Source organism: Acinonyx jubatus, chromosome D4 (assembly GCF_027475565.1).
Source record: "Acinonyx jubatus isolate Ajub_Pintada_27869175 chromosome D4, VMU_Ajub_asm_v1.0, whole genome shotgun sequence".
Lineage (NCBI taxonomy): Eukaryota > Metazoa > Chordata > Mammalia > Carnivora > Felidae > Acinonyx > Acinonyx jubatus.
The window spans coordinates 8,547,264-8,565,030 of NC_069391.1; the positions used below are offsets into that span (position 1 = coordinate 8,547,264).

The 17,767-nt window shown below is 55.0% G+C and overlaps 2 protein-coding genes across 23 annotated transcripts in view; one reads left to right on the forward strand and one right to left on the reverse strand.

Annotated features, from left to right (window-relative positions):
- RALGPS1 (Ral GEF with PH domain and SH3 binding motif 1) overlaps nt 1-17,767 on the reverse strand; it is a 273,614-nt gene that overhangs the window by 87,272 nt on the left and 168,575 nt on the right. The gene's annotated exons all lie outside the window — the stretch shown is intronic.
- Nucleotides 13,831-17,767, forward strand: part of ANGPTL2 (angiopoietin like 2) — a 34,223-nt gene continuing 30,286 nt past the window's right edge. For 8 of the 10 annotated variants that reach the window (XM_053204596.1, XM_027035159.2, XM_053204595.1 and 5 more), the window contains exon 1: nt 13,831-14,341. Coding sequence is in view for 2 of the 10 variants with exons in the window: in XM_053204593.1 (XP_053060568.1) it covers nt 14,055-14,101 (47 nt within the window). In the remaining 8 variants the exon portion in view is untranslated. The remainder of the gene's footprint in view (nt 14,342-17,767) is intronic. The other 2 variants (XM_053204593.1, XM_053204594.1) reach the window with 1 other exon arrangement.

Genomic DNA, 17,767 nt, shown 5'->3' on the forward strand with positions numbered 1-17,767 from the left:
CCTGGCAGAGGAAGAAAGGCGACGGCAGGCCTGCGGACGGGCGGGCGGGGGCTCGTCCCTGCCGGGGGGCACCCCACCCCACGCAGCCCCAGCCTGGCAGGTAGCAGGGAGGGGGTGACGTCTGCAGGCCAAGGCGGCTCTGCGGAGGGCGACGCCACCGCAGCACGCTCTCGAGCTCGTGAGAGTAATCAAAAGCAGCTGAAGACTGAACCGCCTTCTAGAGGGCTGCCAGAGAGAGGGGCTTTCCAGCGCAGAAGCTGGGGACGGCTCTTTTCAGGGAGCGCTCCCCTGCCATGCTGCTCTCCTCTTTCCCGGAGTGCTGGGGGTGGGCATCGCAAGAAGGGCAGCCCCCTGGGGCTACTGTGCCCCTCCTCCTGTGTCTTCCTCCTCCTGTGGCCAAGCTGCCTTCCCCACACGCTCCCGCCCCTCTGCAGATGTGGAAGGGGAAAAGTCAGCGCGGACCGTGGACCAGCCCCACAGCTCAGCCCTACGTATGTGCACAAGTCCTTACTAGTCACAACACTGTGCCATTGGTGCCTTTTCATCCCCTGCTTTACGGATGAGGACACTGAAGCAGAGAGAGGACGTGAATCGCTGCTCAAGGCCACACAGCCAGTGAGCGGTGGAGCCGGGATTTGAACCTGTGGTTCCAGAGCCCACACTCACACCAGTGCACCAGCCTGCCTGGCAGGGATTGATGACCAAGGGAAAATAAAGCAGTACGTGGCAGGCACTGTGGATACTTTATGCCATTTAATTCTCACAACAGTCCCACGAAACACAGGTATTATTTTTACCATCTCCTATTTAGAAAGGGGGAAACAAAGGCCCACGTAAGTTACTTGCCCAAGGCCATTCAATTAGGAGGGGCAGGCTTCGGGCTCAAACCAGTTCCCCGTGACTCCACACCTGCCACTGTGCCACCAGTCTCTCCAACAACCTCAGTGGAGCACCCCTTGCTGTGGGCCAGGTACCGTGCTGGGCACTAGGGAGCCAGAAGCGACGAAGTGGCCCGCCCCGCCCTTACAGTCTGCTGGGGAGGGGGCACACCAGTCACAGCATCATACAAATAAACCTAAAATCCCAATTGTGAAGGAAAATATGCCCGGCCTCATCGATGCTTTCGGGGGGCGGGGGTGAGAGAAGGAGAATTTATAGAAGTAATTTCTGCGAGATGATTTATTATCTTTTTCGTGTGCCTTTTACCTCCTATCCTGTACCAGGAAAGCAACTGGAAATCATGTTAATGAAATCGGTCGAATGAAGCTCGTTTCACAGTCCAGACATCACCATGCTGCTTAAACACTCCATACTCCCAGGTCTTGACACACAGGCGTGTGGTGTAGGGGAGGGAAAGGGTAAGACCAACAATATAGAGCCAGCTCCCAGGAAACGGCTGCGAAAAGCCAAACCACATTTTCCCTGCTCCATACATATCCAGCATCTGCTCACATGAAACAGCCACCCAAAGTATGTGATGGTCACTGCTGGGCCACCCCAGACTCACCTTCTTGGAAGACTCCTCTATCTGGAGCAACGGTTCCCACAATACGGTCCTCGCGGTTACTCGTTAGAAATACAAATTCTCGGGCCTCACCCCAGACCTACAGAATCAGGAAGTATGAGGTGAGGCCTGGCAAACTGTGTTTCAAGAAGCCCTCAGGTGATTCTGAGGCCCCTAAAGCTTGAGGACCACTGATCTGAGATGTGCTACAGTCACGAGTACGGGGAACACAACACAGAGTGCCCACTGTGAGACAAGCACACCATATTTGTCTCAATTAACCTTCAGCCGAATTCTGGGAATAAACAGCACTGACATGAAAGAATGAGGGTCAGGTGTCTCCCTGAGTTGCTCAACCTCACACCGCAGGGAAGTCGGAGAACTCAAAGCTTATGATGATTGTGGACTCTGGATTCAGACCAGCCCAGATACAAATCCTGGCTTTGCCACTTACTGGCTGTGTAGCTGTGAGTAGACTCCCTAACCTCTCTGAGCTTGAGCTACCTCATCACTTAAAATGGAAGACAGAACCAAACCTCCTGGAAGGTTCTGTTTGAGGATTTGATGAAATAATCCATGAAAAAATCCGTCCTCACGTCAGGCACACACTGGGTGTGTAACAGATGGTAGGTATTTTGTAAGGCCACAGCTCTCGTGCACCCAAAACTGATGTGATCAAGTTCGGGCATGGAGTATCATGGACATGACCCACAGCAGAGCCCTTGAGACAAGTGTGGTGCCCAGCTCCTCTTGTTTAGAAATACTTCTGCTGGATTCCTGGGATTTCGGCTGGCAAGAAGCAACAAACCAGGAGAGGAACGGGGAGGCCAGGAAGGGAGGGTGACTGCTGCCACGGACGGAAGAGCTAGGAAAGTAACAACAAACACAGCTGCCTGGTGCTCCCAGGGCTGACTGCGCCTGTAGCAAAGTTAGTCCACTGGAGATGACTGAGTCACCGAGGAGAGGTCAGTATCGTGATTCACCAGGATTTATGGAGGCTAGCGCGCACGTGTGTATCTGTACGAGTCGGTGTGAAAAACTTAATGAGAACGGATAAAAAAATGTTTAAACATCAGATGATTAAGGAAAACAGCCTCGTGGCTTTCCAGTCGACTTGATTATCTGAAATGACTTGGTCCCTGGGGTCCGGGGAGCTACAGTTTCCCTGCGACAGAGACAGATAATCCAGGGGCTGAGAGGGCAGGTACCTAGTGCTGGACTTACTCAGGGTGGGACTGTGGGCAAGTCAAGCAACTTCCTAAGCCTCAGTTTCTGGATCTGAAAGTGGCAAAATAATAACAGAACCTGCCTCCCAGGGTTGTGGGGAAGATCAGTTAGTGCTCAACAAACATTGTGAATTATTGTTGGTTGTGTACACGTGCATCTTCTATAGGCCTGCTTTCCACCATGCTGAAATGATGATCTTCTGCGGTTAGGCCAGCTTCATATTCAGGCTGCACACAAAGGCTGGGGCAGGGAAGCACTTCTTTGGCTACAGGACTGTGGTGAAGCTCTGCAGGGGCTGCTGTGGGGACAGTGGCGGGCAAACCAAAAAGAAGAGCTAAAGGACACCGTCTGGAGAGATATAAAATAAATCAGTGATCTTCAGAAGACCCCAATGTGTTGGAAGTCCAAGATAACGGGGCCCAGCTTACTAAAAGAAGATGGCCAGCATCTGTGGACTACTGTGTACCAGGTACTGCACTAGGGTATCTGCACTCACATTAATTCACTTACTTCTCCCGGCTATCCTGGGCAGGTGGTATGGCTATCCCGGTCTTTATTTTATTTTTTTAAAATGTTTACTTATTTTTGAGACAGATTGAGAGAGAGAGCACCCATGCAAGCTGGGGAGGGGCAGAGAGAAAGGGTGACAGAGGCCTGGGAGGAGGCTCTCTCTGTGTTGACAGCAGAGAGCCTGACGCGGAGCTTGAACTTGCAAACTGCCAGATCATGACCTGAGCCGAAGTCAGACGTCTAACCGACTGAGCCACCCAGGCACCCGCTATCCCACTTGTTAGATGAGGAAACAGAGGCAGAGGATAGGTAAATTTCAGAAGTCACGTGCTTAATAAGAGGGAAAGGCAGAACCCGAACCCAGGCCTAGCTGACTCCCTTTGCACCAAGACAGCCGTGGTCCTGCAGGGAGGGAGCTGGCAATACACCTGTCCTTGCATTCTTCCCACCCCTTCCTCTCCTGCAGGTGCCTGCCACTGGCAAACCCAATCCAGAGCCAGAAGGCAAGGGAGCCCACTGGGGGAATCCATGCAGGTCAGCTGCTGGGCACGAGGCAGGGTGCCAAAGAGCAGATGTGGGGCAGCAACTGGAACCTACCAGGGCAGCGTCAAGGAGACAGTGGCCAGTGGTCAGGCAACCCCGCCCCGCCCTCCAGGGTTTCAGCCTCAGAGCTGGAATCCATCTGGCCCAGCCCAGGGAGGATGACAAGGAGGCCAGTGGATGGTGCGGAGGCCGGCGGGACTGAAGGAAGCCTTGTGCACCCACTGCCTTACTCCCTGCAGGGCCTTGGGTGGGTGTCCCTGAGATGCCCCACCCCCAACCTACTAGTTGGAGAACGCAGGACAGGTCTGGGAGTCTTTAATCAGGGAAGATGCAGGAACAATCCCTTCTGATTTTCCGGGGCCACGGTTACAAAGTTCTTGCTGCAATGCTCCCCCTTCCAGGCTTAGGGCAGCAGAGCCATGGATCTCTGCTGAAAGCAATTTCTGGCAAGCCCAAGGAGACCCTGAGCTCTCTATGTGTCTCCGAGTATTGACATCCACGTCAGGAGCTACCTCAAGGATGAGAACAAACTCGTTCAAGAAGTGGGGTAAGTCACAGGACTCTTCCAGTCCACTCCAGCATGTGAGAACATTAACAGCAATTCAAGCATGTTCTATAGATTCTCCCAGCACAACTGCAATCCCTCACCCTCATTCCCGACTCCCAAAGTATTTCTGGGCGTATCTGGGGGTGGCACCTCTTTGCTCCAACTCCCTGCTGCCACCTGTTTCCTCCACACTCCTGGAGGACTCCAGTGCCCAGCTGTCCGTGCTGGCTGTGGTCAGGGCTGCCATGTACAGCTGTGTAGGGTGTGCACTGCCCAACACGACACAAAAGTCCCAGCTGTGGGTCCCTACTCTGCTCTCAGAATTCTGTTTCTCCGGTGCCCAAGTGGCAAATCTTCAAGGTTCTAAACAGTGCAGCTTGATTCTCACCATATTAGAGTCATGCTGGGTTCCTAGCAACTCTTCCTCCAAAATCTATTCTGACTCTGACCACTGGTCACTGTCTCCTCGACACGGCCCTGGTGCCCATTGCCTGGTCTCTCACCTGGACAGCCCCCTCCAGTTTCCTAATGGTCTTCTCAGTTCCATTCTTTCCCCCCTTGGACCATTCTCCACCCAACACCAAGAGGGACACTGAAAGAACACAAAACGAAGCATAATGTCTTCCTGCTTGCAACCCACCGGGAGCCTGCGCTGCACTCTGGATAAAAGCCCAAGGCCTCACCTGGCCTAGGGGGCCTTACAGGACCTGCCCCAGCCAGCCCCTCTCACTCCGCCTGCCCCTCAGTGCACACACTCTCGCTTGTCTCTGCTGCTTGGTCACACCGGCCTTTCCATTCCTCAAATAGGCCAAGCTCGTTCTCATCCCATGGACTTTGTATGTGCTGTTCCCTTTGCGTGGCCCCTTCCTTCCAGTCACCGGGGCCTTGGCTCACATGATCCTCCCTCTCAGAAACTTCCCTCAGCACCCTGTGGCGCAGACATTGATCTGCTCCCACCCACTCCATCTCTCCCTATTCCATTAACTGGTCTCATCAGTCTTTCAAATGCTCTCATCCCTGGCACCCGGTAGATACTCCACAAACCTCTGTGGGATACTTGGATGGGTGTCCCACACAGGAATGGCGGGCAGGCCTTTGGCTGTGCTCTGTGGCACCTGATCCGGGCCCCACGTCTCCTGCCTCAGCACTGCATGAACCTCAGTGTCCCCCGAATGTCATGAGAAAAGCTCCCCCAACCTTTGGGGAGAGCCCTCGCTGACTGGGGCTCAGAGCTGCTCTCCAGGAGCTGGGCTGCATTCAGGCACCACCCTGGTGACACCAGATGTGACCACAGCCTGAGGTCGTGTGCCCAGGGCCGCGCCTTTGCTCTTTCCCTCCCTGCGCGCCCTCTGGCAGGCTACTTGGGCTCTCTAACCTAATTTTCCTCCGCCCTAAAAGGAGGACAGTGAAGGTTCTTACCACGAGGAATGGTTGTGGGGATAAATAAATTGGCGTGAATGGTTAGCACAGAGCCTGCGACCCATGAGTGGGTGACCAGCGCTAGTCTCTATTCCTTCCCCTGAACTTGTCTCCCACCCCTTCCTCCAGGGACCCACGTGCACATCCCCCTCACATCTTCTTCCAGGGAGCAGCTCCAGAGACCTGCCAGGGACTGGATCATCCTAATCACACGCTCACTACAGGTTTGGACCCCAGCTATAAACTTGTGAGCGGCTGCTCCCTGTGGGCTCTTTAAGAAAAGGGAATTGATGGATTTATGGAGAAATGATCAATGCCTACATTCATGAGACGAACTTAACATGGCCTTGTCCTTGAGGGACTTAGGACCCAGGAGAGGAGAGCAGGGGGCGGGCAAAGGGATTCTCTGGGGGGCGGGGGAGGGGACAGACAATATCAGCATGTGATGTGGTACCGAGGCCACCTGTCTTCTGACCCCACCACAGAGTCATGGTGGGGGGGTGCTCCCTAAACATGTGGGTGGGGATATTAAGCGGTTCATGGACTACACGGAACCTCACGTCAACTCAAGTCAGATTTTGCCTCCAAATGAATTTGAGCTGAACTGTTGAAAACAGGCTTGCTATTTTTCTAGAGCTTTTGGATTCTGGGTTGGTGGGTGAAGGAGTTGGGACTCACAGTCAGGGCCAAGTTATCCATTAGGCTCAGCAGGCACAGTGAGAGGGGCTCATGATACTTTCAGGGGCTCACAGGAATGTTCCAACTTCTTTTAGAATGAGAATAAAAAGTGAAATTTTAGGTCAGCAAATGCTTTAATATTCCCTATCGGCGTTTTTGTCTTTACACCAGTGTGGTCACAGAAGATGAGTTTCATATTTTTTAGTACAGGAAGGAGCTCCGGAGGGCCAAGCACCCGAGGTGGATTGAAGTCATCCTCCCGCCAGGCTTGCAGCCCTGCCCTCCACGGGTGCTGGGGACATTCGGCAAGACCAGGCAAGTGACCAGCACGATGTCTGGTACCCAGGAAACAATAACTGAGGACAGTCCTAGAGACCGTAACACTGTCACACGCCCATCTTCCTTATCTGTAAGAGGAAGTAGATCGCTGACTTCCCAGCTCCCAGGCCTGCTGCGAGGCTCAAGGGAGATAATACCAAATACCAAAGCATTTTGGGACCTGGCCCTGCCGTGAGGAGGAGAGGGGCAAATGCTGGGAACACGACCATCATCCACCTGCAGGGGCCAGGAATCTGAGCACACGTCCCTCTGCGGCCCCAGCTACACATGGCAGGACGGCCCCAGATGCCCGGCACAGGTACTGCCTTCCTTCCTGCACCTCCCCGGCAGACGGAGTGGTGGGAAGGGGAGAGGGCAAGGGCTGAGGCGGGGACAGCTGGGAGCCAGATCAGTGGAGTAGGAGTTATAACCCCCCCCCACCGAGCCAGCTTGGGGTAGGCCTGGAGTAGCTCCTGAGAGGCCTGGGCACGGCCTCACGATGGCAGGGAGGCTGTCTTTCTTACCCTGGGTCTCCTCTCCCCTCTCCCTTCTCCTTCGAGCCAGACTCCCAAATAGCACTCTTGCTGCCCTCAGCCCCAAGACTCTGAGTCAGAAACCCTGGATGTGACACAAAGAGAGCGAGCGGGTTTCGAAGGCTAGCATTCCCACATAGGCGTTCAACAGACATCTATCACGTGCTCTATGTGCTAGTCCTCTAACGAGAGGCCCTCTCGACAGAGTCCAGGGCAAGACAATCCCAGGCTTTGCCCTTGGGCTTTCTGCTGACACATGTCACCAGCCTGGTGCCCCCACCCTGGCCTCAGGCCTGGGAAGCTCACCTCATCAGTCTCTTGCCAGAAGCCCTCAGTTATCTGCTCAGCCACCTCTTTGGGGCCCAGGAAAGATAAGCAAGGTCAGCAGTAGCTCGGCTGCTCCTTGGGACGAGAATTCCAGCAGGGGGTCTGCAAGGGGGGTGTGGTCTTCCCCCACTGACCAGAAAACCACCCGCAGTCCCTCCGTCATCTCCTTTTGGGGACGAAGGTCCTGTCCGACACAGCATTCCAAAAAGCGACAGTTTTTTAAATTTTTATATAGGGTAAGACGATTTTAAACAGCTTTGGAAAATTTCTGTGAAGTTTTTGTTATGACGATACAAAGAAAACCAGCAAACTAAAATGAAATCTCTCTTCCGTCTGCCTCTCAGTCTCCCCTCTTGGGGACAGGCCCCCGCATCAGCTGCAGTAAGAAGAGGGCAGATGAGGCCAATCGAACATTCCTTAAAATACTGTTAAGAAGACAAAATGAAAACCAGTCAACTAAACATCTCAGCAAATTGGCTTTGAGCAAATTGACCTGGAGCCCAAACTCTGGTGCTCAGATGGAGCTTAATAAATATTTGTTGACTGAACAGCAAAAGTGTTCGACCGTTAGGTGATGTCTGCGCTTGAGGAGAAGAGCGGTCCTGAGTCTGTTCCTGGCAAGTGGGGTGCGAAGCGGGGGGTGCAAAGCGGGAATGAAATGGGTCGTGCACGAGCCAACGATAGGCCCTCGAAGCTACTTTGTAACCGAGCGTGCATCCTGTGCTGACATTTTGGATACACTTGTTTGGCAAGCATTTAACAGACACGGTGTCCTCAAAGGGCTTTCCACGTGTGGGGACACCCTCTGTGACACCAGGCAGCACAGCATAAACAGCAGGGCTGCCTTAGAATCTCCCCGTAAACCCACGTCTCCGAACTTCTCACCCGGGCCAGGGAACACGTGGCTCCCCTGCCAGACATGGGGCGGGCAAGTCACGGGACCTGGCCACGGCATCTCCGGGAGGGGAGGGGACCGGCTGGCTCTGTCTCAGCTTAGAGGCAGCTGTTCAATTAAATCTGGACGGAGGGAGGCTTCTGGCAGTTCCGCAGGCTTCCTGATGACACTCCCCTGGGCCTTTCCAAGACTGGATAACCAGGAGAGGAGGGGGCTTGCTTCTTTGTCCCTCAATCACCGGTCAACCTCACTGGAGCCCCATCACTAACACCGCCATACTTCCTTGACCTTCATTCTGAGAAGTCATCCACTGGTGACAGCGTCCCGTTCTCGTAAAAAAAGAAAAAGTGGTACCAATTAGCCCTGACATGCTGTTAACTTGAGGAGGCCTCCTGATTTCAGAGACCTTAAAACAAGAAAAAGTAAGTTTGAATGAAAGACATGCTATTTGTTTTCAGGACAACTGTGTGCGTGCTAGCTTTGATGTGGGTCTTGATCCCAGTCGCGTTACCGTCTAGCTGCGTGGCCTGGCGCGAGGAACGTTGCTTGGCCGAGCCGCGGTCTTCCTATTAGTAGAACAGGATGGTGACACTTCCCTCACGGGTCACGAGAGGAGAAACAACGATGTCCAGCAAACGTGGAGCTTGGCGTCCAGCATATCACAAGCAGCCACCTAAGGTGCTCTAACAAGGCTTGTGAGAACAACACTTTCTTCTAGTGCCCAGGTGGGTACACTGAGCCGAATGAATCTATGAATTATTGGGGCTGATATTTCCCAACAGACTACGACCAAGAGGAGAGAGGGCAGAGAACTGAATTAAGGAGCACCAACCAGCTGGATAGGGTCACCGAGGGCACCGACGGCAGCAGGAGTACAAGAGGTTTGGGGTAGAAGACAGATCCAGTTGGGATGTGGGGAGTTCCAGTTACCAAAATGGAAGGAGTAGACTGCATTGAACTAACTCTCTGGTCAATAACAATGATAAAATCTGAACAGTATACGAGACTGCTTGAAAGCATTTGAGAACAACGCAGGACAGAAACTAGAGGACACGGGGTCTCTGAAAGACAGGAAGCATACTAGGGCACCTCTGTTCGTGGTGCTACACAGGGGGATGGGGCTGATACAGAATGCAGCAGAATCACTGCCTGGGAAGAAGACAAAGAAGTTGGATATCGAGGATGGAAACTGAAGGGCAAAATGCCAGAAGGGAGATAGCTAAGGAAGGGGGAGCTCCAAAATTACTGTACAAATTCCCCTCAAATCCTTAGTTAATCCCTAAATTGTACACACATAGAGAGAGACTCCAAGGAGCCCAGAAGAAAGCAGTAGCTGGGAAGCAGGGGGTTCGGCAGCTGCCTCAAAGATGGCATTTGGAGTTCAAGACCTGCCAAGCTAGAAGGACTTAGTGAACATTTAAGGTTTTTTGATTTATTTATATTTTGAGAGAGAGAGAGAGAGAGGGAGAGAGAGAGAGAGAGCACGAGAGAGTGAGTGCATGTCCGGCAGAGGGGCAGAGGGAGAGAGAAAAAGAGAGAGAGAGAGGGAGAGAGAATCTCAAGCAGGTTCCAGGCTCAGCACGGAGCCCCACTCAGGGTCAATTCCAGCGACCCTGCGATCACGACCTGAGCTGAAATCGAGAGTCAGATGTTCAACTGACTGAGCCCCCCCCGGGGGCCCCTGTTGTTGTTGTTGTTGTTGTTGTTTTAATGAGGCAACAAAGTTTGCAAGAGAATAAGAACGTTGCCCAGGCTGCTGGCAGAGGTGGGGTCTGAGCCCAGGCCTGTTAGATTCTGAGCCACAGCCCCTCATCCTCCACAGCCAGTCACTCATTTATTCACTCCTCTATACTGGGCTGTACGGAAGGAGAGCTTGGTATGGCCCGGCCCACACCTGCCCTGGTGCTCAGGGAACTCACGGCCCTGGGGAAGGAGTCGCTGGAAATTACCACAGCCACCCCTGAGTATGTACTGTGTACCACACTTAATGTGTCACGTCATATTGAATTCTCTCAACAGCCCCAGGAGGCCAATCCGTATAACATCTCCATTTTACAGATGAGGACAGTGAGGCATGGGGTGGGACCTGAGTGGAAGAACCAGAATTTGACTCCACAACTCAAGCTCTCCAGCAGCATCCTCGACTGCCCACGGCCACCACAGGGGCAAGGGATGTGCAAACATGGACAGGGCAAGGCCATCCTGGTGTTCCTCTCCCACGTGATGGGGTCCTAGGGACTGTGAATTGTGAAAGCAAATTTTCTCTGGTCATCAGGGACTTGGGCTGCACTGGTCCCCATGGGAGGGTGGGTCCTGGGAATTCCCCCCTGACCCCATGAGTCCCATCACCTCCAACTGCCTCTCTCACCAGGGGGCTGCAACCACTGCCCACGAGCTCCGGAGGCCGAATCTACGGTTCCCACCAACCCAGTCTCTACTCAGTGACTAACGGGGCCTTTCAGAAATAAAAGCCAGTTGCTCAAAGCCTTTCAGTGGCTTCCCGCCGTCCTTGGATAAAGTCCCACCTCTAACAAGGCCTCATCTTCTGCCACACTCCCCCTCTCTCCTCAGCCAAATGCACTTGTCTTGGCCCCTGGGAAGAACTCCCTGTAATCGCTCTAGTTATTACCGCTGTGTAACAAATTACCTTCAAAATGTAGCAGCCTAGAACAGCCATTCTCTTCCCCTCGTGGATTCTGTGGGTCAGTGATTCAGCTACGGGATGGGACGGTGGCTCAACTCAGGTCCCGGTGTCTGGGGTCTCAGCAGGAAGGTTCTAGTTGGGGGTGACTCGTGGCTGGAATCACCGAGAGGCAGCTTTCCTCACATATCTGGGGGTTGATGCTGGCTGTCGGCTGCGACCCATGCTACACATGGCCTCCGCATGGTGGCTTGCGAGTCGCGGGATTTCTCGGGGTCTAGCTTGGCTCAGGGCTCCAAGAGACAGTGTCCCAGTGAACGAGGCAGAAGATGCACTCCCTGTTCTCGCCCAGCCTTGGATACCAGGCAGTGTCACTTCAGCTGCATTCTATTGGTCATAAGTAAGTCACAAACCCACCCAGATGCAAAGGGAGGGGACAGAGACCCTACCTCTCAATGGGAGGAGTGTCAAGGTCTCAGAGTGTCAGGTCTTGGACCAGGAGATATTGTTGACTGTTGGGGCCATCTGCAAAAAAGCCCATCTGCCACCCAGTCCTTACATAGTATCGTCTCTACTCAGAACTGTCGTCTCTCCAACTCACACCTGCTAACTCCTATCTACCCCTTAGGTTCCAGCTCAAACACCACCTCCTTGGGGAGGCTGCCCTGACTGCCCTGCCAGGCTTAATCTGGCCTCCTGCCTAGATACCCGCTTAGTACCCAGCACTTCTCATGTGTCTGTCTGTCTGTCTCCCCTCCTGACTGCAGGCTCTGTGAGGACGGCTCAGAGCTACTTCCCAACAAACACATCCTGGAGAGGAGGAAGGGGAAGAGAAGGGAACAGGCCAGGCTCCAGGCTGACAAGGGTGCTGCTCAAGGAGAAGGATTCAGCTCCATCCTATGTACTTCTGCTGATCTTGAACCCCCTGACCACCGCCTCCCATGGCCTCTGTGCCAACCATGCACGGGGACCCCCCATGGTAGTTGTCGGGGGCGTTTCTGTCCATTGCAACCATCTGGCTAATGCTGCAGCCTGTAAGATACTGCGGTCTTCTGGCGAGGACTCACCTTCTAAAAAGAAATGGGACCGACAGATGGAAAAGGGAGGGAGTCTGAGCGGGCTGGAAGAAGCTGAGGCGAGAAACAGAGTTTGCTCCCTGCAAAGACGGGCGTGGAAGACCACAGCGGAACTGCTTGCCCAGGGCCCAGCTATGTCTGAGGGCAAGGAGAACCCTGGTGAAGTCTCCCTCTCCATTTGTACCCAAATGTCATCACCACCACCACCATCATCACTCAACACTTAAAAAAATTTTTTTTTATTGTTTATTCTTTTTTTTTTTTAATTTTTTTTAATGTTTTATTTATTTTTGAGACAGAGAGAGACAGAGTATGAACGGGGGAGGGGCAGAGAGAGAGGGAGACACAGAATCGGAAGCAGGCTCCAGGCTCTGAGCCATCAGCCCAGAGCCCGACACGGGGCTCGAACTCACGGACCGCGAGATCGTGACCTGAGCTGAAGTCGGACGCTTAACCGACTGAGCCACCCAGGCGCCCCTGTTTATTCTTTTTTGAGAGAAAGAGGGCGAAAGCGAGCATGGGGGGGGGGGTGGGGAGGGGGGCACAGAGAGAAAGGGAGACACAGAATCCGAAGCAGGCTCCAGGCTCTGAGCTGTCAGCACAGAGCCCGACGAGGGGCTCAAACCATGAACCGTGAGATGACAATCTGAGCCGAAGTCGGATGCTTAACCACCCAGACGCCCCATCACTCAACTTTTTTAAAGAGGAGAGAAGAGTCACCACCAGTATCTCCCACAGCTGTCGCCCAGGCAAAGACACAAACCTGCTCCCGGCTGCTCCCTTCCCAGCACTCGCTGGCCTCCCTCCTCTGCCTGTGGTGCTGACAAGACTGTAGAATCGCTCACTTCATGGGGGTCCAGGGCTGTCTCCTTTCTGCTCTAACTCTACGAACATTCACAGACTCTGTGCTGGGGACTCCCATTATGTGCTTCTAGAAGAGCCCAATGTGAGGTCACCACAGGGGTTCTGGGAGCGCGACCCCTGGCCCGCCCAAGTCCAGAGCGCTGAGGTGCCCTTGCCCCGCGCCAGCCCCTTTCCCGCATGATCCCACGGAATCCGTGGAGGTAGATTACAGGAAAGGGAAGCCAGGTGGGTGACGTGACTTAATCAGGTCCTCTAGGTGGGAAATGATGGGGCATTTCTCCTGTGCATACCCCCAGCTGGTGGTATTTCCAGGGTCCTCGGCCCCTGCCTCCCGCTAGCTGTCAGCACAGATCCTGCTGGCTTCTGTGCAGACAGCCTTGGGCTCCCTCCCCAGGGTTTAGAGGTGAGAGCAAGGCCTCTACACACGGCCGCACAGAGGCCATCTGTGCGGGGCTGCCCTGCCTGCCCACCCGGGGGTTCCGCGGGGGCAGTGCAGGGGTGAGGGAGCCATCCAGGGGGAGGACCTGTTCCCTGCTGCCTGCGCGGCTGGCAGAGATCTGAGCCCATTACCTGAGTCAGAGGGGAAGCTCTCTGCCTCGGCAGGGCGCACTAGGGGCAGGCGGGCCAGGCTGCTCTGCCAGGGAAGGAGGGAAGGAGGCGGCCAAAGCGGGCTGGGGCGGGAGGGGCCGGGCCAGCTGGGGCCGGAGCTAGTGTGACATCACCGGGCGGCCCGCCTCTGTCTGGGGCTGAGGGGAGGCCCGGAGCCTTTCTGGGGCCTGGGGGATCCTCTTGCACTGGTGGGTGGAGAGAAGTGCCTGCAGCCAACCAGGGTCAGGCTGTGCTCACAGTTTCCTCCGGCAGCATGTAAAGGCTCCACAAAGGAGTGGGGAGTTCAAATGAGGCTGCTGCAGACGGCCTGAGGATGGACCCCGAGCCCTGAGCCGCCCTGCCCGAGCCCCGGATCTGCAGAGCATGGCACTGAGGCAGCCGCTGGCCCCCGCCGTGAAAGGAGGCAGGTTGTAAGTGGCCCCCCGCAGGACCCCCCCCCCCCCCCCGGCCAGCCCCCGCCCCATCCCTGGCCCAAGCCCGGCCGCGGAGCAGAGCAGAGCAAGCAGAGGCCAGTGAGGCAGGGCTGCTCGGCGGCCAGTCCGGCCTGCGACTCGGGGACCCCTCCTGGAGGCCATGGACAGGCTGCCCTTCTGACGGCTGGGGTAAAGCATGTGAGGAGCTGCCCCGGGGAGCCAAGCAGGAGTGAAGAGGTAAGGGGCCAGCACTGTGGCACCAAGGGACAGGGGGCAAGAGGCAGCAGCTGACCCCATGTCTGGGGGTTCAGGAACCCTGACCCCTTCAGCTAGGGGTGTGTGCAGCTGGACCCCGGAGGGGGGTCACTCCTGCTTTCGCTTGGAGTCAAACACGGCATCTCCCGGGGTGGGACTCGTGGACACCTGGGCAGAGGGTGGGCTCTGGGGGCGTGAGACCACGGGCTGTTCATCTGCAAGCCCTGCTCTGCCTCAGACAAAGAGCCTTTGGGGTGAAGGCAGGCGGCTCCCGGGCACGGCCCGGCAGCCGGGGTGCGTGCATGAGCGTGTGCCTGTGTGTAGGTGTGTGCTTAGGGGAGCAGGGGTAGCCCAAGGACGTGGGAAGTCATTTCTAAGTTTTGGGTTCCTACGCACCCTGGTTAGAGACTATGCTGAGGCAAAAGCAAAAGTAAATGCTGTCCGGCCAGAGCCGGGAACCCTTGTTCAGAAAGTTCCCTGGAGCCCAGCGGCCTCTGCTCGCCCCTCAGCTGGGCAGGACAGGACCAAAGGGGTCCAGAGCTAGAAGGGACACATTAGCTAGAGATTTCCGTTGCTGGGGCTCGGGGCAGAGAGCTGCCCCGGCTTTCCCCGCGTGTCCACGGACGTCTGATCCCGCCTAGCACCGGACGGTAGCCCAGGTCTCCAGCAGGCTGTATGTGGCAGGGAAATAGGGGAGGATCAGGCTTCCCCGGTACCCTGGCAGGGGGTACAGCGCGGGCTCCACATTCCGAGTCCCTTGAAAGCACTCAGCATTAGATAACATTTCCAAACAAATTCTTCACTGATCCCTCCCTTCTCCTTCTGTGATATGTGTGTCACGGGTCAGCTATTGCCTCGGCTGTGGGATTATGAGAGCTCCCAGGGGCCAGTTCGGTTACTTAGAAAAGGATCTCCTTTCACCAGGGCTCTGAGGAAAGCTGAGGATACCACTTCCGAAGCCGGCCAAATGCTCCGCACATGCCCACATGCATTTTTACAATTTGAGGCAGAGTAACACCCTAGTCATGCCCCAGGTTCAAATCCTACCTCTTCTACTTAGGAGTCACGGGACTCTGGCTGAGAACACTTAGCCTCTCTAAACCTGTTTCCTCTTCTGCAAAATGGGAATAATAATACTGCCCTTCTCTTAGTAACTGCTCACACTTATGTTGCACTTATCCTGAGCCAGATGCTTATGACATCCACCCTATGACACAGGTACCGCTGTTCATCACCATTTTATAGGTGAGGAAACTGAGGCACTGAGGTTAAATGATGTGCCCAAGGCCCCGTGGTTAGTAAGTGCCATCACCAGGATTTGAATCCAGCACTCGGAACCACACTCCACTGCTTTCTAGGAGGAGCACGTGGGATCATGTCCGGGAAGGCCTTGCACAGTGCCTGCTGCATGGCAAACTCTCAGAAAGTGTTAGTCACTGAGTGTCGTGAACCACGACGATCAGGATGGCAGATATGGAAGAGCAGAGACCCAGACTCTCTTGACCCTGGACGTCCTGCTAGGGCTGTGGGAAAATCCCACGAGGCCGAGCCAGTGTGGCAGTCACTACTGCCACCCACGCGGGGCTCCCCCTGGGAGGCCGAGGGGGCTTTACGTCTGGACTGAATGGCAGCATGTCCATTTGGGCCACTGCGTCCACACTAAGGGGGGCGGGGGGACCTTGGGGACATCTGACGCCAACCTTACAGTAAGAGCATCCTCCCACCCACACGGGCACCACTCATCTGCCTGCTGGTCTCCTGCGAGAACCATGGTAGGTGAGGAAACCAGCTACCTCCATGCTGGAGGGGGTCTACAGAGCAGGGAGACCAGTGCCAGGCCTGTCCTGGGTTGCAGGGGGAGGGGTAAGGACCCCTCCCCCCAACTCCATCTCCATCACCAAGTCTGACCGTATGGGGGCCAAGGCTGGTGGGTCCTACACCAGCTGACACTGGTGCGTCTTCCCTCCTGTGGCCCCAGAGGTCTCGGTGGATTCCCCAAACTCTTGGAAGCATTTTGAAAAGCCGACATTAAACGTGTGCTTCTCTAACACAGGCCTCTGGGGCTGCAGAAGCTGCACGTTTCCCTGCTCTGGCCTGGAACGGTGGCGGCCCACTGCGCTCTCTGGGTAGCCCAGGCCGGGCAGAGGCGCTGACTGACTTCACAGGCCTGGCTAACAGAAATTAGATTAATTATCACTCAGTACAGGCAATCGTGGTGGAACAGACAAAATGTGTGAGGCATAAGGCCCAGGAGGGGACTGCATGGTACCACTGTCAGCTCAAGGGCAGAGCAATAAAGCCATTTCTCCATCCACCCCTCCAACCCACAATGATTTACTAAGCACCTGCTGAGCTAAGTAAGGCAATGCGTTATATCATTTCATCCTCAAGTCAACGCTCAATAAACCCTAGGTTTAGCATCCCATTTTTCAGCTGAGAAAGCTAAGGCTCAGAGATGTTAAGTAACTTGTCCAAGGTCACGCAGTTGCTGATTGTGTGGGTGTAGCTCCAAAGTCTACGTCTTTCCCCAACTCATTCCACTGCTCTGTTCAAGGTGTCCCGACTGCTCTTTTCCTGACCCCGTCACCGAGTCCCCCAGCAGCCAAGTCTGTTCTGGTTGCCGTCCTACAGAATGTTTACACCACTCCCTCGGAAAACCATGTGCCTCCCTGATTTCGATGCATCACTTGCTTGTCAAAGGAGCCAGCCTCTGAGACAGAACAGGCATTATCACCACCCCTCTTACACATGAGCCTCAGCACAGCTACGCGGCTCCGTGGGACTCTGGCGCCAGCTCAGTGGGGCGGAGCCTCGGGCAAACATTCGTCTGTGTGCCTGAGAGACCATTCGTGGGTTGCCTACATCCCTACGCGGAGACCCCACGGGCTGCGGAATCAGAGCGCAGGTCCTCATGGTCTGCACTGGGCCACACTTGAGCAATCCTGACAAGACATCAGGGAGACAACAGCCGGCAGCCACATGAGAACAAACAGCAGCGGCCGGCCCTATGCAGGTCCACCCAGCTTCCGGCCTCTCTGAATCACAGTCCATTTTGTCGGAAGTGGTCTCAACTGACAGCAGATGAGGAGGGGCTCTGTTCACAGGGCCCGCAGCCCAGTGGAAGGAGCCACAAAGTGAATCTAACACTCACACAAATGTACAACAGGGACAGACCTGCAAAGAGGGGGGCATGTCCCTATTTTACAGAGGAGGAAACTGAGGCTCAGAGGCCACAGCACCTCTGCCAATGTCCCCCCACTAGTGGGCCAAAAAGCAAGGATTCAAACCTAGATCTAGACTCCCTCTACCCCAGCCCGCTGCCATCCTGGATAGACGCACACTGGGGAAATCTCAAGAATGAAGCAAGTCAATGAATAGCATTCTTTTCTGTGAATTTATATAAAACAC